Source organism: Coregonus lavaretus, assembly GCF_964263955.1.
Source record: "Coregonus lavaretus genome assembly, chromosome: 3".
Lineage (NCBI taxonomy): Eukaryota > Metazoa > Chordata > Actinopteri > Salmoniformes > Salmonidae > Coregonus > Coregonus lavaretus.
This window is the reverse complement of record NC_139990.1, coordinates 27,497,892-27,523,132: the sequence shown is the minus strand read 5'-3', so window position 1 is coordinate 27,523,132 and position 25,241 is coordinate 27,497,892. Positions and strand designations below refer to the sequence as shown.

The 25,241-nt window shown below is 45.3% G+C and overlaps 1 protein-coding gene across 1 annotated transcript in view; it reads left to right on the top strand.

Moving 5' to 3' along the window:
- macf1a (microtubule actin crosslinking factor 1a) overlaps positions 1-25,241 on the top strand; it is a gene marked incomplete at its 5' end in the record, with an annotated part of 244,075 nt that overhangs the window by 201,041 nt on the left and 17,793 nt on the right. Inside the window, 26 exons of the mRNA XM_084152246.1 lie at positions 6,195-6,356; positions 6,570-6,740; positions 7,664-7,830; positions 8,183-8,342; positions 8,928-9,254; positions 9,438-9,522; positions 9,717-9,943; positions 10,206-10,412; positions 10,843-11,070; positions 11,457-11,675; positions 11,963-12,166; positions 14,292-14,517; positions 16,040-16,266; positions 19,581-19,703; positions 19,879-19,980; positions 20,212-20,313; positions 20,565-20,738; positions 21,117-21,272; positions 21,636-21,833; positions 22,198-22,326; positions 22,675-22,863; positions 23,303-23,458; positions 23,870-24,076; positions 24,224-24,343; positions 24,546-24,715; positions 25,068-25,227. Coding sequence (XP_084008372.1) covers positions 6,195-6,356; positions 6,570-6,740; positions 7,664-7,830; positions 8,183-8,342; positions 8,928-9,254; positions 9,438-9,522; positions 9,717-9,943; positions 10,206-10,412; positions 10,843-11,070; positions 11,457-11,675; positions 11,963-12,166; positions 14,292-14,517; positions 16,040-16,266; positions 19,581-19,703; positions 19,879-19,980; positions 20,212-20,313; positions 20,565-20,738; positions 21,117-21,272; positions 21,636-21,833; positions 22,198-22,326; positions 22,675-22,863; positions 23,303-23,458; positions 23,870-24,076; positions 24,224-24,343; positions 24,546-24,715; positions 25,068-25,227 — 4,596 coding nt within the window. The remainder of the gene's footprint in view (positions 1-6,194; positions 6,357-6,569; positions 6,741-7,663; positions 7,831-8,182; positions 8,343-8,927; positions 9,255-9,437; positions 9,523-9,716; positions 9,944-10,205; positions 10,413-10,842; positions 11,071-11,456; positions 11,676-11,962; positions 12,167-14,291; positions 14,518-16,039; positions 16,267-19,580; positions 19,704-19,878; positions 19,981-20,211; positions 20,314-20,564; positions 20,739-21,116; positions 21,273-21,635; positions 21,834-22,197; positions 22,327-22,674; positions 22,864-23,302; positions 23,459-23,869; positions 24,077-24,223; positions 24,344-24,545; positions 24,716-25,067; positions 25,228-25,241) is intronic.

The following is a 25,241-nucleotide window of genomic DNA, read 5'->3' as shown; positions in this document are numbered from 1 at the left end:
TTGTGAAAACTTACAGAAAACGTTTGACCTGTGTCATTGCCAGCAAAGGGTATATAACAAAGTATTGAGAAACTTTTGTTATTGACCAAATACTTATTTTCCACCATAATTTGCAAATAAATTCATTAAAAATCCTACAATGTGATTTTCTGGATTTTCTTTTCTCATTTTGTCTGTCATAGTTGACGTGTACCTATGATGAAAATTACAGGCCTCGCTCATCTTTTTAAGTGGGAGAACTTGCACAATTGGTGGCTGACTAAATACTTTTTTCCCCACTGCATGTGACCAATCAAGATTTGATTTGATTTGAGTGCGAGGGCAGGAGGAGAGGGATGTCGGTAACATGGAGGAAAGGAAATGTTCTCATTGATTTGGATGGAATTATATTTTATCACTGTAGTTATCTCAGAGGAGTGGTCAGATATGTCCCACTCTATTTATATACGTCAATACTCCCACTGTGACTTTCTCAGTAGCATTTGGACATGCTGTCTATATACAGTAAGGGTATATGTCATTAATCTAGTTCATACTACTGTTCGCACCACAAGTTAAGCACGCTATGAAGGTCTATAGTGTGGGTGTGTGTGTGCATGCAAGATTGGCAGTGACGTTGGTTCCAGTCTGTAGTTGAATTGAGTTGAATCAGACAATGTTGTTTATATTAGCTGGCAGTTGCCCATTTTGTCATGATTAAGGTGGTGATTGTTTCTGAGTGATGCTCTGGACACCAGCCATGAGGACTGCTGCTGCCTGTCTCCTGTACTGCATTAGCTGGTTAGCGACATGCACGCACACACATGGAATGGAAACACACTTGGACTTGACACACACAAATTTAGAGCACACACATATGCACACACACACACAAACACGTACCCAAGGAAACACACACACGCTCAGACACACACTGTTTAAAATGGTAGTTATATACGTCAGTGTTTAGTAAGTTCTTGTGGGTTTTGGTGTATGTGAAGAGAGATGAATGGCAGATAGAGACGGTGAGATGTCACACAAGTAGTAGATAGTTTCTCTGAGATTTATGTTGTTTTCTACTTTTAAGCTGAGAGGTCAACTTGTGAAACTGCCTTGAGCCAGGCACATTTTCGAAAAAAAGAATTTCTCCATTTAAACTGAATTGTGGCTAAAGTGAGAAAGCCAGTGTCGGGTTGTGGTTTTGGCCAAGAGAGAGAAAAGGAGGGAGGTTGGAGGGGGAGTTAAGTGGATAGAGGGGTGGAGGGGAAAGTGAGGGGATAGGAGTGAGTGACGAAGGTGAGGGAAATGTGAAGTAGGGTAGAGAGAGAGTGGTGGAGATTAGTGGAGGAGTGCTACCGTGTGTGTGACTGGTTGAGCCACTGCCATGGTTCAGAGAGTTGGGGAGGAATGAAAAACATCCCAGATATTTTCCAGAGCTCTGGTTTAGTGGAGTCAACCGCTTTGAGCTGGCTAGGGAGAGGGAAGGGAGAGAGAGGGAAGGGAGAGAGAGAAGGATGAGAGAGAAGGATGAGAATAGGAGTCTGGAAGCACAAACACACGTTCATTCAGTCACACACACAAACACACACAGACACACAGACACACACACACACAGTCTGGGATATGGATAGGGTGGAGTGGGTCATGGCTGAGGCTCATTGTTGTCGAGGCAGCCAGGCTTCCTGTTGGAAGCAGGGAGGAGGCCCATCACCACAACACAGCTGTGACACACAGACACACAATCCACAACACATATTGTTCTATTTTAGCATCCCTGTTCTCTTTGAAACTCCTACACGTCGTCTCCTGGCGTGGAAAAGCAGCACTTTCACACAATATTTACTCAGAATCCAATAAAACACTTTAATTATAGAACAAGATCAAAGACAGACCTCCACACAACCGCTTCCAGGTGATTATACGGTGTAGAAAAACAATGACTTAGATGAGACTCCAAAGAGGACAAAACTCTTACTCACTTTTATTCATTTACCATAGAAATCACCCTCCCCATTGTTCATTCTCACAAACGCAACTCAACTGTTTTGTACTACTTTGCCAGTATAAAGCAAACAGTAGTTCGAGGCACTTACGAGAAATCCTTTGTCTTAGTATTCTACTCTCTCATTTTAATTTAATCAAATCAAACTTTATTGATCGCGTACACAGATTTGCAGATGTTATCGCAGGTGCAGTGAAATGCTTGTGTTTCTAGCAGTGCAGTAATACCTAGCAATAAAATAAAATAAACAATACACAAATAATCCCCCAAAATAAGAAATATATATTTATATTCCGGTCTCTGACATTGTTCGTTCTGATATTTCTTATTTTGGGGGGATTTTTTGTGTATTGTTTTTATTTATATATATTTATATATACAATTGAAGTCGGAAACTTACATACACTTAGGTTGGAGTCATTAAAACTTGTTTTTCAACCACTCCACCAATTTCTTGTTAACAAACTATAGTTTTGGCAAGTCGGTTAGGACATTTACTTTGTGCATGACACAAGTAATTTTTCCAACAATCGTTTACAGACAGATTATTTCACTTATAATTCACTGTATCACAATTCCAGTGGGTCAGAAGTTTACATACACTAAGTTGACTGTGCCTTTAAACAGCTTGGAAAATTCCAGAAAATGATGTCATGGCTTTAGAAGCTTCTGATAGGCTAATTGACATCATTTGAGTCAATTGGAGGTGTACCTGTGGATGTATTTCAAGGCCTACCTTCAAACTCAGTGCCTCTTTGCTTGACATCATGGGAAAATCTAAAGAAATCATCCAAGACCTCATAAAAGACCTCCACAAGTCTGGTTCATCCTTGGGAGCAATTTCCAAACGCCTGAAGGTACCACGTTCATCTGTACAAACAATAGTACGCAAGTATAAACACCATGGGACCACGCAGCCGTCATACCGCTCAGGAAGGAGACGCGTTCTGTCTCCTAGAGATGAACGTACTTTGGTGCGAAAAGTGAAAATCAATCCGAGAACAACAGCAAAGGACCTTGTGAAGATGCTGGAGGAAACAGGTACCAAAGTATCTATATTCACAGTAAAACGAGTCCTATATCGACCTAACCTGAAAGGCCGCTCAGCAAGGAAGAAGCCACTGCTCCAAAACCACCATAAAAAAAGCCAGACTACGGTTTGCAACTGCACATGGGGACAAATATCGTAATTTTTGGAAAAATGTCCTCTGGTCTGATGAAACAAAAATAGAACGGTTTGGCCATAATGACCATCGTTAAGTTTGGAGGAAAAAGGGGGTTTCTTGCAAGCCGAAGAACACCATCCCAACCATGAAACACGGGGCTGGCAGCATCATGCTGTGGGGGTGCTTTGCTGCAGGAGGGACTGGTGCACTTCACAAAATAGATGGCATCATGAGGAAGGAAAATTATGTGGATATATTGAAGCAACATCTCAAGACATCAGTCAGGAAGTTAAAGCTTGGTTGCAAATGGGTCTTCCAAATGGACAATGACCCCAAGCATACTTCCAAAGTTGTGGCAAAATGGCTTAAGGACAACAAAGTAAAGGTATTGGAGTGGCCATCACAAAGCCCTGACCTCAATCCTAAAGAAAATGTGTGGGCAGAACTGAAAAAGGATGTGCGAGCAAGGAGGCCTACAAACCTGACTCAGTTACACCAGCTCTGCCAGGAGGAATGGGCCAAAATTCACCCAACTTATTGTGGGAAGCTTGTGGAAGGCTACCCAAAACATTTGACCCAAGTTAAACAATTTAAAGGCAATGCTACCAAATACTAATTGAGTGTATGTAAACTTCTGACCCACTGTGAATGTGATGAAATAAATAAATAAAAGCTGAAATCAATCATTCTCTCTACTATTATTCTGACATTTCACATTCTTAAAATAAAGTGGTGATCCTAACTGACCTAAAACAGGGAATTTTTACTAGGATTAAATGTCAGGAATTGTGAAAAACTGAGTTTAAATGTATTTGGCTAAGGTGTATGTAACTTCCGACTTCAACTTTATATAGGATGAGCCATGACTAGAATACACTGTTTTCATATAAAGTGGGTTGAACAGTATGTAAACATTATTGAAGTGACCAGTGCTCAATGACTCTATTTACATGGGGAGGCAGTCTCTAAGGTGCAGGGTAGAGTACCGGTGGTAGCCGGCTAGTAACAGTGGCTTAGGTTCAGTTCAGGGTACTGGGTGGAGACCGGCTATTGGTGACTAACAGTCTGATGACCTGGAGATGGAAGCCGTTTCTCAGTCTCTCGGTCCCAGCTTTCATGCACCTATACTGTCTCCACCTTTTAGATGGTAATGGGATGAACAGGCCGTGGCTCGGGTGGCTGAGGTCCTTGATGATCTTCTTGGCATTCCTGTGACACCAGGTGCTGTAAATGTCCTGGATGGCAGGCAGTGTGCCCCCGAGATGAATTGAGCTGACCACACCACCCTCTGGAGAGCCCTGCGGTTGCGTATGGCGCAATTGCCATACCAGGCGGTGATACAGTCAGAGAGGATGCTCTCTATGGTGCAATTGTACAAATTCGTGAGGGTCTTTCGGGCCAAGTCAAATTTCTTCAGCCTCCGGAGGTTGAAGAGGTGCTGTTTTGCCTTCACCATGCTGTTTGTGTGAAGGAACCATATCAGGTTGTCAGTGATGTGCACGCCGAGGAACTTGAAGCTTTTGATCCTCTCCCTGTCAATGTGTATGGGGGAGTGCTCCCTCTGCTGTCTCCTATATTCTACGATCAGCTCCTTCGTTTTGTTGACGTTGAGGGAGAGGTTATTTTCCTGGCACCACTCTGCCAGGTCTCTCACCTCCTTCCTGTAGGCTTTCTCTTCGTTGTTGGTAATCAGGCCTACCACTGTTGTGTCGTCAGCAAACTTGATGATTGAGTTTGAGACGTGTCATGGTTGAACAGGGAGTACAGGAGGGGGCTGAGCACGCACCCCTGTGGGGCCCCCGTGTTGAGGATCAGCGAGACAGAGTTGTTGTTGCCTACCTTCAACACTTGGAGTCGGCCCGTCAGGAAGTCCAGGACCCAGTTGCACAGGGAGGGGTTCAGACCCAGTTCCCTGAGCTTAGTGATGAGCTTGGAGGGCACTATGGTGTTGAAGGCTGAGCTGTAGTCAATGAACAGCATTCTTACATAGGTATTACTCTTGTCCAGGTGGGATAGGGCAGTGTGCAGGGAAATGGCGATTGCGTCACCCGTGGATCTGTTGGGGCGATATGCGAATTGTAGTGGGTCTAGGGTGTTGGGTAAGGTGGAGGTGATATGGTCCCTAACTAGCCTCTCAGCACTTCATGATGACAGAAGTGAGTGCTACGGGGCAATAGTCATTTAGTTCAGTTACCTTCGCTTTCTTGGGTATAGGAACAATGGTGGACATCTTGATGCAAGTGGGGACAACAAACTGGGATATGGAGAGATTTAATATGTCCGTAAACACTCCAGCCAGCTGGTCTGCACATGCTCTGAGGACGCTGCTTGAGATGCCGTCTTGGCCGGCAGCCTTAACACGCTTAAATGACTTACTCACGTTGCCAACGGAGAACGAGAGCACACAGTCCTCGTGAGCGTCGGGGGCCTGCGTCGGCGGATCGATTTCAACAACTCTACTAGTCCTTCTGTTTGTCTTCCAGTCATTCTTCCCACTGTTCTCAGAGTTACTCTTCTGTCCCGGTCCCTGGGCTTAGCCAGGTCTGGTTTATGTGTATGTTTTCCAGTTCTGGGCTGTAGGCTATGTGTGTGGCCACTGAGGTTTGGCATCTCCACCATTGGGAACCACCATGGCTAATTTAGAATCCATGTAATCTATATACAGCTCTATGGGAAAGCAGCCATTTTGCATTTAAGCCCCGTATTTGATTTCAGGCTTTGACTCAGTGGACTTTGGGCTGGTTTTCTTTAGAGTTGGACGCCCATTGTCATCATGCCGTGTCTCCAGCTCTAGATGGTGGCGTGTGTTTGAGTAATGTGGCCAGACAGGCAAAGGGTGTGTTCAACTCCCCCTTTTCCAGCCACCCTTACTTCCTAGCTCTCTAATCCTTATAATCTCTTTCTCCTCCCTCCCTATTTTTCTTCCCTCGCTCTCCCTCTTCTCTCCCTCCTCCCTTTATCTCTGTCTCTCTCTCTCTCTCTCTCTCTTTCTCTCTCTCCCCGCCTCCCTCTCTCTCCCCCCTCTCCCTCTTCTCTCTCTGTCTCAGGCGGTGGAGAGGGAGCAGGTGGACAGTATTCAACCCAAGCTGCAGCGCGTGAACGCGGTGGGCCAGGGCCTGATCCAGAGTGCAGCCAAACACACAGACACCCAGGCTCTGGAGCACGACCTAGAGACCACCAACCTCAGATGGAACTCCCTCAACAAGAGGGTAAGTCTGTCTATCTGTTTGTTTGTAATGGTATGTCTGTGCTGATGTTTGTGCTATGGTTTGTGTCTGACTGAGTATGCATATTTATGTGTTGCGTTTGTTTGGTGTGTGCGAATGGAGGGATGGGTTTGTATGGAATCAGGTTTATGTCTTTGTGCATGTATGTCCATGTCAACATTGTCCCCCTCACTCACTGCATTGTTCCTTGACCAGGTTGCAGAGCGCATTGCCCAGTTGCAGGAAGCCCTGTTGCATTGTGGGAAGTTCCAGGATGCCCTGGAGCCTCTTCTGAGCTGGCTGAGTGACACAGAGGAGCTGGTAGCCAATCAGAAGCCCCCGTCAGCTGAATACAGAGTGGTCAAGGCCCAGATCCAGGAACAGAAGGTGATGAGTGGAGAAAGGGATGATAGATGGAATGATGGATGAGTATCTAGATGGAGAGATAGATAGATAGATTGAGGAACATATATTTTATTTCAATACCAAGTATTTTCCCTATATCATATACAGAGTCATTATGACTAAGAATTGACTGGTCATTAGAGACATTTGGAACCTAGATTTGGATAAAATGAGCTTAATAAGAACTTTGATTCATATATTTGCACTTTATTTATTCATAGATAATAATATAATTGGCTATTCGTGTTATTCAGTTGTCCTTATTTTCACCAAGAAACATTTAGCACATGAAAGGGGGAAACACCCACACACATCTTTTGGCGGAGGAAAAGTCTGCCAGTCTGGTTGGCATACAACACACCAGTTCACAGAGATGACGGATTACAATGGTTTTTCAGAGAAACCGAGAGGCAGAAAACACAATGCCTGCTCTCCCTGTTTATCTGACACACTTCCCGTGTTTGCGTGTCGAGGAGCACGGAGGATTCAGCCACTTCACTCAGTCATACGTGTTTACATCCGCCACTGAAAGTAGAGCCTCACTGAGGGTCAGTGGAGAGGAAACTGGAGATGAGTGCCGTTTAACGGGGGCCCGTTCAACGTCACTGAACAGTTATGAATGTTTTCAGAAAGGGAAGTACTGCCAAATTGAGCTACTACTCATAGTGAACGTCCTCAAAAGAGGAGTGGCCTGATATTTGAGAATAATATATTGTTGAGGAACACTGCAAAACATTGCGGTATTGAATGTGAAGTATGTTCTAGCTATCTTACCAACTGTTTAACGCAGAAATCCTTCTGGTCTTGAATATACCCCTAACCCTAGTATACATGCAGAACAAACATTATGAGAGTTGGTATTATTTGTGGTGTTGAACGTACCTTCTATGTCTGTCATTTTCCAGCTGTTACAAAGACTACTGGACGACCGCAGAGCCACTTTTCAGATGATCCAGGGAGAGGGAGAGAGGATTGCAGCCACGGCCGAGACTCAGGACCGAGACAAGATCCAGAAACAGCTGGAGAGTCTGGGAGAGAGATGGGGCGAGCTGCTGGAGAAGGCCATGGCAAGGTAACGTACATTATTGTATGGACACACTACACATAAGAATTGATAGAACCAGTCCTCATTCATCGTGTACATGCACCACAGTCAGCGAATACATACACACTCAACACCACATAAAGACTCTTACACATGCATAGTATGCACACACACACACACACACACACACACACACACACACACACACACACACACACACACACACACACACTAGCCTACCTACTTCACTACCACTACTTCAGTACACAACCCACACATTCCTGACTGTCACATCAGACTACTTATTTAGATCTACAATGAGACATTGATATACAAAGGCGACCCAAACCCTCACTCCCTCCTCCTCCCCCCTCTGCAGGCAGTGCCAGTTGGAGGAGCTGCAGACGCTGGCACTGCAGTTCCACGAGGCGGTGGAGCCTCTAGGAGAGTGGCTGAGTGCCACAGAGAGACGCCTGAGCACCGCCGAGCCCATGGGAACCCAGACAACTAAGATCACCCAGCAGATTACGAAACACAAGGTAATGTGGATGACGGTAACGTGGATGACGGTGTCACAAGCTAACGTGGATGACGGTAATGTGGATGACGGTGTCACAAGGTAACGTGTCCCTCTCGACACATGGATTGTGTTGAAGTCCCTGGAATGAAACTAGGGAGAGAAGAGGATGGTACCGGAATGAAAAACGGGTTACTTTCCAATGAGAGAAAGAAAGGGAACCCCAGGCTCAACCATTTCCCCCTCATCATTTTGATATGATTTCAATATTATATTTCATTGAACCTTTTTTGTTGTTTATGATTTTATGTTGTCGTTATTGTAAGTTATCAGCATAGTTAGCACTCATTCATTCCTTATGATTCATGGCCATTCCTGATGATTTATGGCCATTCCTTATGATTCATGGCCATTCCTTATGATTTATGGCCATTCCTTATGATTTATGGCCATTCCTTATGATTTATGGCCATTCCTTATGATTTCTCATCTGCATGCTCTCATTTTATTTTATTTGTTTTTTTTCTTCTGTTCTTCCTCCTCTCTCCTTTACCCCCCCTCCCCTCATCTCCCCTCCACCCTCTCCTCTCCACACACACCACACCAGGCCGTCGAAGAGGCCGTCTCCTCTAGAGGAGCCGAGGTCGACCGCCTCGAGGCCCTCGGCCAATCCCTGGCGCCCCTCAGCTGCGCGGCCGACCGTGATTGGCTGGGGGAGCGCGTGGGGGCGGTGCGGCTAGGCCATTCGGAGCTCAGTGATTGGTGCCAACGCAGGGCCGTCATGCTGGAGCAGGCCTTGGCCAATGCCCAGCTGTTTGGGGAGGATGAGGTGGAGGTGCTCAACTGGCTGGCTGAGGTGGGCCAGCGGCTGGGACAGGTGTCGGTGCAGAGCTACCAGCCGGGGGTCCTCACCCAGCAGCACAAGCACACACTGGTACGATACTATGGTTTGGACAGGGAGTAGCTATTCATTATCACACAGTGGTAGGATACTACCGCACTACCACAGGGAGTATTGTATTGGCTAGTACTGTCTAGACATTGAGTAGCAATATGAATGACTTCTATTACTCTCTATAGGGTGTTCATTCTATTTTCTCTCCACTTCCCCCATCAGTCTTTGAATGAAGAGATCGTGAGCAGGAAGAAGCAGGTTGACCAGGCCATCAAGAACGGACAGGCCCTGCTCAAGCAAACCACAGGTACAGTACAACCTCTTAACTCTGGAAACTACGAAATCTCCCTTCCCTGATTCTGGACCGGCTCTCCCGTGGCCCGCATCTAACCATCACCAGCCAAACAGCCAGAACTGTTCCTGGACCTGTCGTTATAAAGGCATATTATAACCACGGAGCCTGGATTCCACTGACTCTGGGTCTGTTGTTAACCCCTGCAGGTGAAGAGGTTCTGCTGATCCAGGAGAAGCTGGACGGTATCAAGTCTCGCTACGCTGAGATGACGGCCGGGAGCAGCAAAGCCCTCCGCACACTGGAGCAGGCCCTGCAGCTGAGCACGCGATTCGCCAGCGCCCACGACGACCTCAACCAATGGCTGGACAAGGTGGAGGCGGAGCTCAACGTCATGGAGCCCGACGCCACGCCGGCCTATCAGGACAGACAGAAGGTAGGGGCCGTTTTCTTAACAGTATGCTGTGAATATATAATATATGCTGTGTAAACATATTTACAATCTTCAATATTTCCAGATGTTCAGTGGTCATTTCAATTAATGACAAACCCATTGATTCTTAAAGAATAACTTATAGATTCCTTATTCCTTAGCCCAACTGTCTTGTGGTTATTATAATTGTTCTTACTGTAGCGTAAGTAGGACTTATATCTTGAGTTGAAGATACTCAATCTGTGTGTGTGTGTTTCTCTCCCAGGAGCTGAAGTGTGTATCAGCGGAGAAACGTCTGGTTTTGGACACGGTCAACGAGGTGGGCAATGCCCTCTTAGACCTGGTGCCCTGGCGTGCCCGTGAGGGTCTGGACCGCCTGGTGGCTGACGACAACCAGCGCTACCGAACGGCGGACGAGACCATCACCCAGCGGGTAAAGCTGGTACAGGCTGCCATCCAGAGGTCACAACAGGTACTGCAATGTGACAAAATCAAATGAAAGTTTATTGGTCGCGTACACCATTAGTACTTCATTGAGTACTGGCTGCTGAGTCCATTCAGTGATCGTATATATTTACAGTGCATTATGGTGTTGATAGTTAAAGGTAGGCCTAATTGTATAAGTTCAGGATTTGAATAGTTTTTATTTTCAGGTCTTCATTCTCTCTATCTTTGTCTGTATGATGTGTAGAAGTAATTCATGAGGTTTCTGCTCTCGTTGTCAATAAGAGGATGATGCTAATGTTGTAGCATTTCCCTCTGGTCTTCTCTTAGCATGAGGAGGCTCTGTGTAATGCTAACCAGCTAACGCTATTGTAAATGCTAATAACATATCATCCTCTCAGTCAGTATGGGGAGGCTGAGTGTGCCATGCTAACTGTGTCTATCTCTCTGTGCCGCAGTATGAGGAGGCGGTGGACGCGGAGCTGACCTGGACTGGGGAGACTGAGAGGAAGTTATCCTCCCTAGGTCCTCTGAGTCTGGAGCCTGACGTCACCGTGGCCCAGCTACAGGTCCAGAGGGCCTTCAATATCGACATCATCCGACACAAAGACACAGTGGACCAGCTACTCAACACCAGGGACGACATCCTGGAGACCTGCAGCGACCAGCAGAGAGATGCTCTGGTGGTGAGAAGAGAGGGACGAATAGGAAGGGGAGAGTGTTTGGGGAGAGCGAAAGAGGGCAGAGAAATGCAGGGAGTCAGAGAGAAGGGTGAAAGGCTTCCAAACACCCCAAGAGGACTTTTGTAACATATAAGCAATGACCAATTTTAAGAAAAGTTAATTCACAGGAAAATCTAATGACATGATAGACGTATTATTAAATATTATAAACAAGGAGGGAAATATTGTGTTTTGGCCTCGAAATACAAATATGCAAATTATCTTGTATTTTGTGCTTGAAGTAAAACGGCACAACAGTAGTAGACAAAATGGGAAATATTCCAGTGATTTTTGCCGAGTTACCAAATGTGAACCATTCTAACCGCTTTTCCTCTGCTCTCTCTCCTCAGGAGAAGACTGACTCACTGTCTGCCCGCTACGAGGCGGTGAGCCAGCAGCACCAGGAGCGTTTCTCAGCCCTGGAGCAGGCCCAGGTCCTGGTGGCCCGTTTCTGGGAGACCCAGGAGGACTTGGAGCCCTGGCTGGGGGAGACGGAGACCCTTATCGCCCAGCTGCCCCCACCCGCCATCGACACCGAGGCCCTGCGTCTACAACAGGAACAGATGAGGGTGAGGAGGGAGCGTTGGAAGGAGGCAGAAGGGGGAGGGAGTGGGATGGGAGTAGGCTCTAATGACTGTATTTGAACTAATATCCTTGTGAAAAGATGTATCATGTCGAAGGAGTTCCAGCACTTCTACTTTTTATAATTTGCCTTTTTTCATTTCTCCCTCTCTTTCTGTGTGGTACTCTAACTCTACCACTCTCTCAATCACACTATCCATCTTCCTCCTTCCTTATTCTCCACTCTTTCTGCCTCTCCTTTCTTTCTTTCTCCCTCCCTCCATCCCTCCTCCAGCTTCTGAGGGAGTCCATATCAGAGCACAAGCCCCACATCGACAAGCTGCTGAAGATCGGCCCCCAGCTGGCTGCTCTGAGTCACCAGGAGGGGGCCACGGTGAGGCAGCGCTACAGCGACGCCGAGAAACGCTACGTGGCCATCAAGGAGGTGGTCAAGGGTCGCGCCACCACCCTGGATGAGGCCGTGTCTCAGTCTGCACAGGTATGGTTTCGTAAAGTGAATTTGAAATTAGATTGTAGCTTGAAAGGGTGTCAATTGCCGAAGCTTGTGTCTGCCGATTGATGCCCCAATACAACCGAACTATGGCATCCATATGAGGAAATCTGATGACTTCCTTATATGGATGCCGTAAGCCTTGTTGTATACATATTTGGAAGTCATCAGATTTCCTCATATGGATGCCATGTGTACAAGCTAGCTGCTAATGGCATTATGAGATCAATGTACACTTATACTCCTCTTCCACAACAGAGTGGTGTGGTATTAGGCATTGGCTGTAGTGTAGTTGTATTTCTGGGACCAATGCTCAAACTATAGTATGATGGTGTACTGGACTCTTTACTTGGAGCTGTGTTTTGGCTCTTTTTGCTAATTTCCATAAAAGGAATGGAAGAGAGAACTTATTCTTGCGCTCCAAGAAATGTTGCAATGATCTTCGAAAGTCTTGGTCATAATATGATGGTAGTGGTAGTAATAGTAGCTATTTGCTAAACTACACAGCTTCTTGCTACGCTTGTAGTAAAGAAATGGTTACATACAACTCGCTTTTCCCATTTCTATTTCCATAAGTAACATTCACATTTTATTTCAATAGTTCTCTTGTCAAATGCTCTCTCATAGCACCTAATTGAATAAATCATGAGCCACCATTGATTATCACGGAGCGCGAAGCTGATTGTTGCTGCTGTTGGTATTGCTTGGCCAGAGTGTGTGCATGTCACTGATCTAACACAATGTATTGTGTCTCCACCTCCCATCCCATCCCTAATGGACCATATCACCCACTTATCTTTATGCATCCTTCTCTCTCTCTTTTCATCCCTCCTAAACCACCAACCTCCATACCTCTCTACCCCCCCCCTAAATTCCCAACCCTCCCTTGTGCCTTACATTTCCCCCTCTCCTTGCACTCCTCAATCCCTCCATCCTTCCATCCCTCCCTCCCTGGTTTGCTCCATCCCTCCACCCCACCTCTTACTCATTGTGGATGTGCTGTATGTGTTGACCCACCATTTCCTCCATCCATCGTCACTTCTCACTGCAATCACCCAGCTGGTAGAGGTAAGACCACTGACTGACCTGTACTGACGCCAACCGACCACAACGTGACTTAGTAACCATAGTACTGACCCAGATGTACTGACACAACTTACAGAAATGGTTTTGTTAGTTATTAGAATTCCTTCCTGCGTGAACCTTGTCTAGGCTTAGACAACCCTCTATAACTCCTAAGAATACTTTGTCCAATGCCTCTCCTCTTTCCCAATTAGTGTGTTTTGATATGTATGGCAATTGGCAACTCTAGGTTTGCCCTCCTCTCTGTTCCAGTCCATGTTACACATTTTGACATTGCTCAAATGCAGTTATTTAACAAAAATGTCCATATAACCTTTATCAACAACCACTTAGTGAGGCTGTGGTAATAATGTGTGCTGATTGAAAGTTGGGCGCAGTATTCCTAATTAAGTCAACTTTATTAATGTATAGTAAATACATCTATAGTACTCCCACATCACATGCCCGTCCAAGTATCCAAAATTACATGGTATTTTTTGGTAAGATCTCTGCATTTTCGCACCATCAAAATGTCACCCCTCCCCTCAGAATACATATGAAAGTATGTATAATAACACGAAAAAATCTTTAACGTCTCTGCATGGTCAATCCGACGTCTGCAGTGGCCATACAGCATTTGCTGCAATACGGCCTCTGTAGAAGTCAGGGCATTCATAATTATTGCGCTTCGCAGAGAAGAGCAGAGCTGTTGTGAAGGAAGTTGTCAAAGAAGTGAGTTTGTGTTTATACAGGACCTCCCGCCCCCACCTACCGTCAACCAATCATGTCAATGCGGAGCTATACGGAGCCCTCCACATTGTTACAAAAATTGGGAGGCGCACAGCATTGCCGTACGGCGCTCGATTTGGCCTCCGCAAGCCTCCGGAGGCTCCGCAATTGCGTCACACCCTCCATACGGAGCCTCCGGACAGCATTGGCGGATCAAGCATAAATCATCGATTAGTCACATTACATTTACATTTTACATTTTACATTACCCACCTCCTCTTCTTAACCCTTTCTCTCCACCCCCTCCCTCTTCCCCTCCCAGTTCCACGACAGGATGGACCCCCTGTTGGAGACCCTGGAAGGGGCTGTGCAGCGCCTCCGATCCCCTCCTCCCGTGGCGGCGGAGGTGGATAAGATCCGGGAGCAGCTAGCTGATCATAAGGCAACAGGGCTGGAGCTGGACAAATTGCTGCCCTCCTTCTCTGCCCTGTGTGCCCGCGGCGAGGAGCTCATCAGTCGAGCAGCCCACGACGACCCTGCTGCTCAGGGTGAGTGCCTGAAACACACACAGAGATACACTTACATATATACTGTGTACAAACAAACACACACAGAGATACACTTACATATATACTGTGTACAAACAAACACACACATATCACATACGTCACCCAGGGATACACTCATACACAAGAGACAGTGATTCATAAGGGTGGCAGGTACCTTAGCGTTTAAGAGCATTGGGCCAGTAACCGGAAGGTCGCTGGTTCAAAACCCAAAGCCGAGTAGGTGGAAATCTGTTGTTGTGCCCTTGAGCAAGGCACTTAACCTTAATTGCTCCTGTAAGTCACTCTGGATAAGAGCGTCTGCTAAATTACTCAATATGAGGAGAGTGACTAAAACGTCAATTTCTCAGTACGTCACTTCATAAATATGAATGAGTGCTCTGTGCAGTGGTAGTGGGAGTGTAGCCTACTCACTCTCTAAAATACCACTGTTGAGAGCTAGTCACTAGATGGCCATGCTAGAAGGGACAAAAGCAGCAATAACATCAGAAATTATAAGCAAGTACATGAGCTATTAGTTGTAATGTTATGGTTAGGTTCAGGGCTAAAATAATGAATAATTACTTGTCTTTACATACAATTCCTCCATCCATTTTCACATACACGACCGTTCAAAAGTTTGGGGTCACTTAGAAATGTCCTTGTTTTCGAAAGAAAAGCAATTTTTTTCTTTGCAACTCTGCCTAGAAGGTCAGCATCCCGGAGTCGCCTCTTCACTGTTGACATTAAGACTGGTGTTTTGCAGGTACTATTTAATGAAGCTGCCAGTTGAGGACCTGTGAGGCGTTTGTTTCTCAAACTAGTATGTGTCCTCTTGCTCAGTTGTGCACTGGGGCCTCCCACTCCTCTTTCTATTCTGGTTAGAGCCAGTTTGCGCTGTTCTGTGAAGGGAGTAGTACACAGCATTGTACGAGTTCTTCACTTTCTTGGCAATTTCTCGCATGGAATAGCCTTCATTTCTCAGAACAAGAATAGACTGATGGGTTTCAGAAGAAAGTTATTTGTTTCTGGCCATTTTGATCCTGTAATCGAACCCACAATTGCTGATGCTCCAGATTTATTTCTTCTTTAATCAGCACAACAGTTTTCAGCTGTGCTAACATAATTGCAAAATAGTTTTCTAATGATCAATTAGTCTTTTAAATTGATAAACTTGGATTAGCAAACACAACATGCCATTGGAACACAGGACTGATGGTTGCTGATAATGGACCTCTGTACGCCTATGTAGATATTCCATTAAAAATCAGCTGTTTCCAGCTACAATAGCCATTTACAACATTAACAATGTCTACACTGTATTTCTGATCAATTTGATGTTCTTTTAATGGACAAAAAAATTGAATTTCTTTCGAAAACAAGGACATTTCTAAGTGACCCCAAACTTTTGAACGGTAGTATAGCTAATCGCAAATAGTGACTCTGTCCTTTCAAGCATGGACAAATAACACCACGCTTTCAGATTCATTCCCAACTCTCTCACCCCCCTCTTTCCCCATCCCAGCCGTGCATTCCCGTCTCCTGCGCCTGCGCTCCCTGTGGGATGAAATCCGGCAGAGGGCTGAGGAGCGGGAGGGGAAGCTGACAGACGTCTTGGACCTGGCTGGGAAGTTCTGGGCCGACATGGCGGCACTACTGAGCACGCTCCGTGACTCGCAGGACATCGTCAAGGAGCTGGAGGACCCCGGGGTGGACCCCTCCCTCATCAAACAGCAGATAGAGGCTGCAGAGGTACGTATGGAGAAGGGGATGGAGGGTTGCTGAGAGAGGGGGGGTAAGAAAAGGAGAGGATATGAAGGAGTGGTGAAGATGAAGAGGATAAATGTCAAGGAATGGTGCCAGCATGTTGGTAGCTATGTAACAGCCTTTACACCTTCTGTTTGAAACGTGCAATGTATTTACTGTAGCAGTGGTGTAAAGTAACTAAGTAAAAATACTTTGAAGTACTACTTATGTATTTTTGGGGGTATCTGTACTTTACTTTACTATTTAGACTACCAGTCAAACGTTTGGACACACTTACTCATTCAAGGGTTTTTCTTTATTACATTTTTTTTTGACATTGTAGAATAATAGTGAAGACATCATAACTATGAAATAACATGTAGTAACCAAAAAAAGTGTTAAACAAATAAAGATATATTTAATATTTGAGATTCTTCAAAGTAGCCACCCTTTGCCTTGATGACAGCTTTGCACACTCCTGGCATTCTCTCAACCAGCTTCACCTGGAATGCTTTTCCAACAGTCTTGAAGGAGTTCCCACATATGCTGAGCACTTGTTGGCTGCTTTTCCTTCACTCTACCGTCCGACTCATCCCAAACCATCTCAATTGGGTTGAGGTCGGGGGATTGTGGAGGCCAGGTCATCTGATGCAGCACTCCGTCACTCTCCTTCTTGGTAAAATAGCCCTTACACAGCCTTGGAGGTGTGTTGGGACATTGTCCTGTTGAAAAACAAATGAAAGTCCCACTAAGCCCAAACCAGATGGGGTGGTGTATCGCTGCAGAATGCTGTGGTAGCCATGCTGGTTAAGTGTGCCTTGAATTCTAAATAAATCACAGACGACAGTGTCACCAGCAAAGCACCATAACACCACCTCCTCCATGCTTTACAGTGGGAACTACACATGCAGAGATAATTTGTTCACCCACACCGCCTCACAAAGACACGGCGGTTTGAACCAAAAATCTCTTGCAGCAATTCGACCATGAAAGCCTGATTCACACAGTCCCCTATGAACAGTTGATGTTGAGATGTGTCTGTTACTTGAACTATGTGAAGCATTTATTTGGGCTGCATTTTCTGATGCTGATAACTCTAATGAATTTATCCTCTGCAGCAGAGGTAACTCTGGGTCTTCCTTTCCTGTGGCGGTCCTCATGAGAGCCAGTTTCATCATAGTGCTTGATGGTTTTTGCGACTGCACTTGAAGAAACTTTCAAAGTTCTTGAAATGTTCCGTATTGACTGACCTTCATGTCTTAAAGTAATGATGGACTGTCGTTTCTCTTTGCTTATTTGAGCTGTTCTTGCTATAATATGGACTTGGTCTTTACCAAATAGGGCTATCTTCTGTATACACCCCCTACCTTGTCACAACACTACTGATTGGCTCAAACGCATTAAGAAGGAAAGAAATTCCACAAATTAACTTTTAAGAAGGCACACCTGTTAATTTAAATGCATACCATGAAGCTGGATGAGAGAATGCCAAGAGTGTGCAAAGCTGTCATCAAGGCAAAGGGTGGCTACTTTGAAGAATCTCAAATATAAAATATACTTTTGATTTGTTTAACACTTTTTTGGTTACTACATGATTCCATGTGTTATTTCATAGTTTTGTTGTCTTCACTATTATTCTACAATGTAAAAATAAATAAAAACCCTTGAATGAGTAGGTGTGTCCAAACTTTTGACTGGTAGTGTATATTTTAGACAACTTTTACTCCACTACATTCCTAAAGAAAATATGTACTTTTAACAATTGATACTTCTGATATTTTCCCATACTGTACATTTCCCCTGACACCCAAAAGTACTCTTACGAATGCTTAGCAGGACAGGAAAATTGTCCAATTCACACACTTATCAAGGGAACACGTGGTCATTCCTACTGCCTCTGATCTGGTGGATCATCGATAACAAAATCTGAAAATACAGATACATTCCGTAACATAATAAGAATATTCATTGACATTTTGGAGTAGGTGCAAGATAAGAAAAAATGATTACAAAGGTTTGAGAGGTCTAACTGGTGTCTCCGAGTTGTCACACACCTCTCCGAACTGTGCACAGTTCCTAAGTAATTTCAGTGCACTTTTATGACTCAAGGAAATAGCTTTTTTGAGTTCTCCTAGCTGTGCCATTGAGGAACTGAAGCAAGCACACTTGTAGTTTTTTGTTTGGAACATAGCCCTGCGTCCCCACCATCACACAATGACTGTTTATGCAATCCAAAAACATTCAATAAAAAATCACAATCTGGGTCAGGTGGGCATCATTTGAAAGCTTATTATATTGCCAACATGGCTAGCTAAGTTAGAATATGATCTTACACTGTTAGGCTTTCAAAAGGCATGTCAGACAAACAGATTTTAATTGTGGTGCGCATAGAATGGAGTCATGAGTGCATTCGAGTGAGTGTTCCGTGGCTAATTTTCTTCACGATACGACAGACATAGGCTCATTCTGTACAGGACAACCCAGGGTATGACGCATGTCATCCTTGTAACTGTGGATCAAACATAGCGATCATAAACATTGACACTGTAAATGACATGAGTTTTCAAATATGTAAATGTGAAGTGCACATTTGGACTCATGGGTGTGTGTGGTTTGCTTGTTTATTGGATCCCCATTAGCTTTTGCAGACGCATCAGCTACTCTTCCTGGGGACATGAGTATGACATCAAAGTGGTATTTGTTATAACGTCTCATCTTTCAGAACACATCGACTCCTCTCGATTCACAGCAGTTCCCTCACTCCGATAACAACAAATGTGCAGAAGTAGCCCAATTAGAGGGAGCATCATCTTGTCGCACGCGGTGCACAAGTTTATAACGGCTGTCAGTCAAAACTGTGAGGCGGAGAACGTCATGTATAGCATGTTACTGTACAGCCACTGCATTTCAATTTAGGAGCTTATAAATGACAAAAATCTGTCAATTTCAATACTGGATGACAGGGGCTGCGAGTGGAAAGGGCTACGTATATTTAAAACCAGATACCTTTAGACTTTTACTCAAGTAGTATTTTACTGGGTGACTTTTACTTGAATCATTTTCTATTTTTACTTTTACTCAAGTATGACAAGTGGGTACTTTTTCCACCACTGTACTGTAGTTAGCTCAGAGTTAGGAAAGGGAAAGAATATGCAGAGGTAGTTACTGATAAGTGTGATGACTTTTGGGTTATCTGATCTGTCCATCTATGTTTGTCTGTGTCTCTGCCTGCCTGCCTGTCTCTCTCACTCTCTCTCTCTCTCTCACTCGCTCTCTCTCGCTCGCTCTCACTCACTCTCTCTCACTCTCTCACTCATCAGGCCATCAAGGCCGAGACAGACGGACTGAGGGAGGAGCTGGAGTTTGTACGAACCCTTGGGGCTGACCTCATCTTCGCCTGCGGAGAAACAGAGAAACCTGAGGTCAAGAAGACCATCGACGAGGTAGGAGGTGTACAGGATGACAACCAACTTCAAGACAGGATCAAACAAATCAAGAACATTAATGGACTCATTGCATTATATTTTTTGTGTCTCGATTTTCTGTTTGTCTTTTTATTGCAGTACAGTATATGTTTTATCTTTCCTCTCTTCTTCCTTCTCTCTATCCGTTTCTCAGATGAATGCCGCCTGGGAAGGCCTGAACCGGACGTGGAGAGAGAGGATGGAGAGGTTGGAGGAGGCCATGACGGCTTCTGTGCAGTACCAGGATGCATTGCAGGTCAGTGTCCCAGAATGCATCACTCTTTCAGCTCAGTGTGTCAGATAATTAAATAATCTGGTATTTATTGCACTAGTTCTTTAGGAAAGTAGATGCTTAGAGGAAATGTAAATCTGTCATGAAGTAGAGGCAGCTATAAGTATCAGAACCTCGATCGTCATTATAGTTTTCAGAAGTTAGATTGACTCGTGTGTGTGTGTGTGTGTGTGTGTGTGTGTGTGTGTGTTGCAGAGCATGTTTGACTACCTGGACAACGCAGTGATAAAGCTGTGTGATATGTCCACTGTGGGCACTGATCTGGGAACTGTCAAACAGCAGATCGAAGAACTCAAGGTTTGAATCATAATCGACTTTTGTCATGTAGCTTTGATATAAATAGTATACTTAATATTTTCCTATATGTTTTTATCATCCTCCAAATATTTATAATATTTATTGTACTTAAAAAACGGTTTTGACGAAAAGATAACATTCTCGGTAAGTCAAAAATACGCTCTTGGTCAAAAAAGTTAACGATCACTTTAATGATAAGCAAATTGCTAGTGCAGGCCTGACTCCTCTCTCCTCTCCTCCCCTCTGAGAAGCAGTACAAGGTGGAGGTGTACCAGCAGCAGATAGACATGGAGAAGCTGTGCCACCAGGGGGAGCTGCTGCTCAAGAAGGTCTCGGACCAGACCGACAGAGACATGATCCAGGAGCCCCTTACGGAGCTCCGACACCTCTGGGACAACCTGGGGGACAAGATCACGCACAGACAGGTACACAGACTATGCATTGACCTGTTGTACCCAGTGACTCCCTAACTATTGGACAGTAGCTACAGTAGCACTGCTGCCCTCTCTAAAAGAACGCCTTCAGACCTCCGGTCCTCTGGAACTCAAACTCACTGTCGGCTAATAGCGCTACATTGTTGTAGGGAACCCAATATTTGCCAAATCAAGTTTGTCAGTTACACACATAGAAATATGGATTATCTTTCTATGGTTACACATGCATAATAGATTCTACCATTAAAAGTTGTGGTAATTAAATTAAAATGAATTGATACTTCAGATATGTACAATAGATTACAGATTGCAATACAATGCTACATGATTACTGAATAACCGCTATTTTCCCTATGCTGTTTCCTACAGCATAAGGTGGAGGGTGCTCTCCTGGCACTGGGTCAGTTCCAGCATGCCTTGTCTGAGCTGCAGTCCTGGCTGAGTCACACCCATGCCACCCTGGACACACAGAGACCCATCAACTCTGACCCCAAGGCCATCGAGATAGAACTGGCCAAGCACCACGTACGTCTACCTCTCTACATCTATTCCTCCCACACTCTTACCTATCAACTCTCCATTTCTTCTTTACTCTTTAAGTTCTAGACTCTTAACGGCCAGTTTCCCGAGACCCATATTAAGCCAATCCTGTACTAAAAAGCACTTTCAATGGAGATTCTCCATCAGGAAAACGGCCTTATTAGTCTACCTCTACCTCTCTCATCTCTCCTCAATCTCCCCTCCATATCAGCCTCACTTCTGTTATTTTCCCTTATAGATTATGCATGGCAGCCATTTTGTGCCAGAATGCTTGCTTCACATCAGTTATTGCATTGGAGAAGTGTAACCAACACACCCTCCCTCCATCTCTCCCTCTCTCTCTTTCAGGTGCTGAGGAATGACGTGCTGTCCCATCGGTCCACGGTGGAGACGGTGAACGCGGCGGGGGCTGAGCTGCTGGAGTCCAGTCCCGGGGACGAGGCCAACCACCTCCGCGGCCAGCTGGACCACCTCAACCGCGGCTGGGAGAACCTGCTACTCAAGACCCAGGACCGACAGAAACTACTGGAGGCCGCACTACACCAGGTAAGAATAATACAGGAGGACTGGGCTGAGAAGAGTTACAGGATAAGTACTGTTTAACTGAACTGAACTAAGCGAAAAGAAAGAATGAAACCATTTCTATCCATTTCATCTTACCCCTCCCTGTAATTATATTTCTATATTAGGGGTTTCCAACTTGTACAAATAAGATTATCAAGTCGCCCTAGCAAAATGTGTTATTTCCCAGTTAAGTAATGGTTTAAGTACTGTACTTAATCTTAACTAAGCTAAAATCACAGGGCTAATGAATGAACCACACAGTAGCACTGCCATTAACACACAACTCATGACTTCCTCTCTTGTTTCCGCTCTCCTCTTCCCCTCCTCCTTGTCCCTCGTTCCCCAGGCGGAGGGTTTCCATGGTGAGCTGGAGGAGTTCCTGCAGTGGCTGAGGAGGACAGAGAGCCAGCTGTCTGCAGCCAAACCCACAGGTGGCCTGCCTGAGACCGCCCGGGAGCAGCTGCAGCAGCACCTGGTAATACTGGGGATACATTTTATAATACTGCAGCCTGCCCATACATACACGAGATATGATGTGATGGAGAAAACATATGCACCCACTAAATATGATGGATAATACTCATTCACTGTACAATCTACTATCTAATCTGTAAACATGTTGTTTTTAACCATGTGTAACGGGTGTGTTATACATGCACAATACATAACCTATGTAGTTTAACACCTGTTGTTATTGGGTGGATCCTCAAAGTATCAAACTCCTCATTCCAAACCATGGCCACATATGTTTACCATTCATTATGGAGGTTATTCATTGTTCATCCATTCAACCCTTTGAAAACATATGTGTGTGTGTCTATAGGAGCTCCAAACCCAGTTGGCCCAGCGCGCTGAGCAGTACAACCGGCTGCTGGACGCGGGAGAGTCCATGTTGCTTTCCCGCGGGGGGGAGGAGGGTGGCCCCGGAGCTGGTACGACCCAGACCCAACAGAACCTGGCCCTGCTGCAGAACAAGTGGGCCAGCCTGAACACCAAGATGGACGACCGCAGGGTAAGAGAGGAACCTTCTGTTTAGATGCATGAATGAAGGGCTTACTTCTTTAAAAACCCTGACGGAGGCCAAAAGCTGAAACACCTCAGTGTTTACTTGTAACAATAAAGAAGCTTGCTATTTACTTCCATTGTTCTCCAAAGGATGCTGAATCTTCTCTCTAAGAGCTCCTTCAGAAAATGTAATGGTTGCTGAGCTTAGAGCTGAATGCTAACTTGAGAAACAAGTACCTAACGCAAAGTCGTGCATATTTAATTTGTATATGTATACGAATAGCTGCACTCATGTATTTCTTAGGTAGGTTTTAGACTCAAACTAATACAATATAGATTTTCACAGATAGACTATAAAAAACACTGTTTTACATAGGAGCTGTATCTATAAGTTACCTTCAAACCTTTCACTGACCATTTTGCTCCCCCTCCACTCCCCACCGTAGGCGAAGCTAGACGAGGCGGTGTCGCTGGCCACAGGGTTCCAGTCCTCCCTCCAGGACACCATCAACTGGCTGACCCAGGCAGAGCAGACCCTCAACATGGCCCAGCCCCCCTCCCTCATCCTGGACACTGTCCTCTTTCAGATAGATGAACACAAGGTAGGGGCAGTTTAGGCACCATGGAAGTATAGAGATCCTATGTTATACGTGATTGACATTAATTTCTATGGTAGGTGTGGTTATACTGGTGAGAAGTTACAATGGAATGGAATGTGATAGAATATACTTGACTGTATTTTACATAAATATATTCAAATGTAATATTGCAGTTTATCATGCAATAATATGTAAGTGAATGATGAGTTGACTTATCATATTCATCAGACATTTTGCAGACTTAATACATTTCCCTTACTCCCACCCCTCCTTTTTGTTAGCTGATCTGCATGTGCATATACGGCTGAAATCATGGTACCCAGAACCAAATCAGCGAATCAATTTTATGTTAAGGCTGTCATGAGGGACTAATACAATTGTAAAACGCTCTCTGTCTATCTCTGTTCACCCCAGGTGTTTGTGAATGAGGTGAACACCCACAGGGAGCAGGTGCTGGCCCTGGAGAAGGCTGGCTCTCAGCTGCGTTTCGCCAGTCTGAAGCAGGATGTGGTTCTGATCAAGAACCTGCTGCTGAGTGTACAGGCCCGCTGGGACAAGCTGGTGCAGAGGTCCCTGGACCGCGGCAGACACCTCGACGAGGCCCGCAAGAGGGCCAAGCAGGTACCCTACTAGTACTGACCCCGGGGTGGTAACTCGCCCTAACCAATATGCAGCACCTGAATGGATGATATATGGCAGCCATTTTGTACCAGAATGCACACACATCAATAAGAGATGATACACCAGTTTCTCTTGACCTCCCTCTAGTTCCATGAGGCGTGGAGGAAACTGTCTGACTGGCTGGAGGAGGCTGAGAGCCGGCTAGACTCAGAGCTGGAGATCTCCAACGAGCCAGACAAGATCAAAGTACATCTGACCAAACACAAGGTACAGTAGGAATCTCACTTTAAAGCTCACTGTATGGGTCTTGCATGGAAATAATAGGGTTCTGAGTGATACCCACACACAACATATGATTAGGCTGCACAATGTAGATCCTCTGTGCTTTTGTGAGATTTTTCACTTACCTGTACGACATGCTATCCTTAACTAAATACCCCTCTCTCTGTCTCCCTCCTCCCGCCCGAAGGAGTTTCAGAAGGCTCTGGGCTCTAAGCAGCCGGTGTATGACACCACAGTGAGGTCTGGTAAAGCCATGAGGGACAAGGCCACGCTGCCCGAAGACACCCAGAAACTAGACCACCTACTGGGGGAGGTCAGGGACAAATGGGACACCGTTTGTGGGAAGAGTGTGGAGAGGTGAGGGGAAAACTTGACGACAAATGCTTTATTAGTATGACTATTATGGTAGGGTTCTCCAACTCCAGTCCTGGAGAGCGACTGATTGTACAGGTTTCTGTTCCAGCTGCCCAGCACTAAGTAACGCACCTGATTCAGCTAATTCTGGTCCTGATTGAACCCCACAATTATTGATTGGTTATTTGAAACAAGCGTGTTAAAGCAGGTCTGGAACAAAAGCCTGCAAACCCAGTAGCTCTCCAGGATGCTGACATATAGAATACTGGATCATAAAAGCAAAGTTCATATAATGATAGCTACAATTTCAATGTAATGTGACAGCTGACTTTTTCCTTCTCCATCTCTCATCCAGGCAACACAAGCTGGAGGAGGCCCTGCTGTTCTCAGGTCAGTTTGCTGAGGCCCTGCAGGCCCTGGTGGACTGGCTGTACCGTGTAGAACCCCAGCTGGCTGAAGATTTGCCTGTCCATGGAGACCTGGACCTGGTCTCCAACCTCATGGACTCTCACAAGGTATTTATTTATTT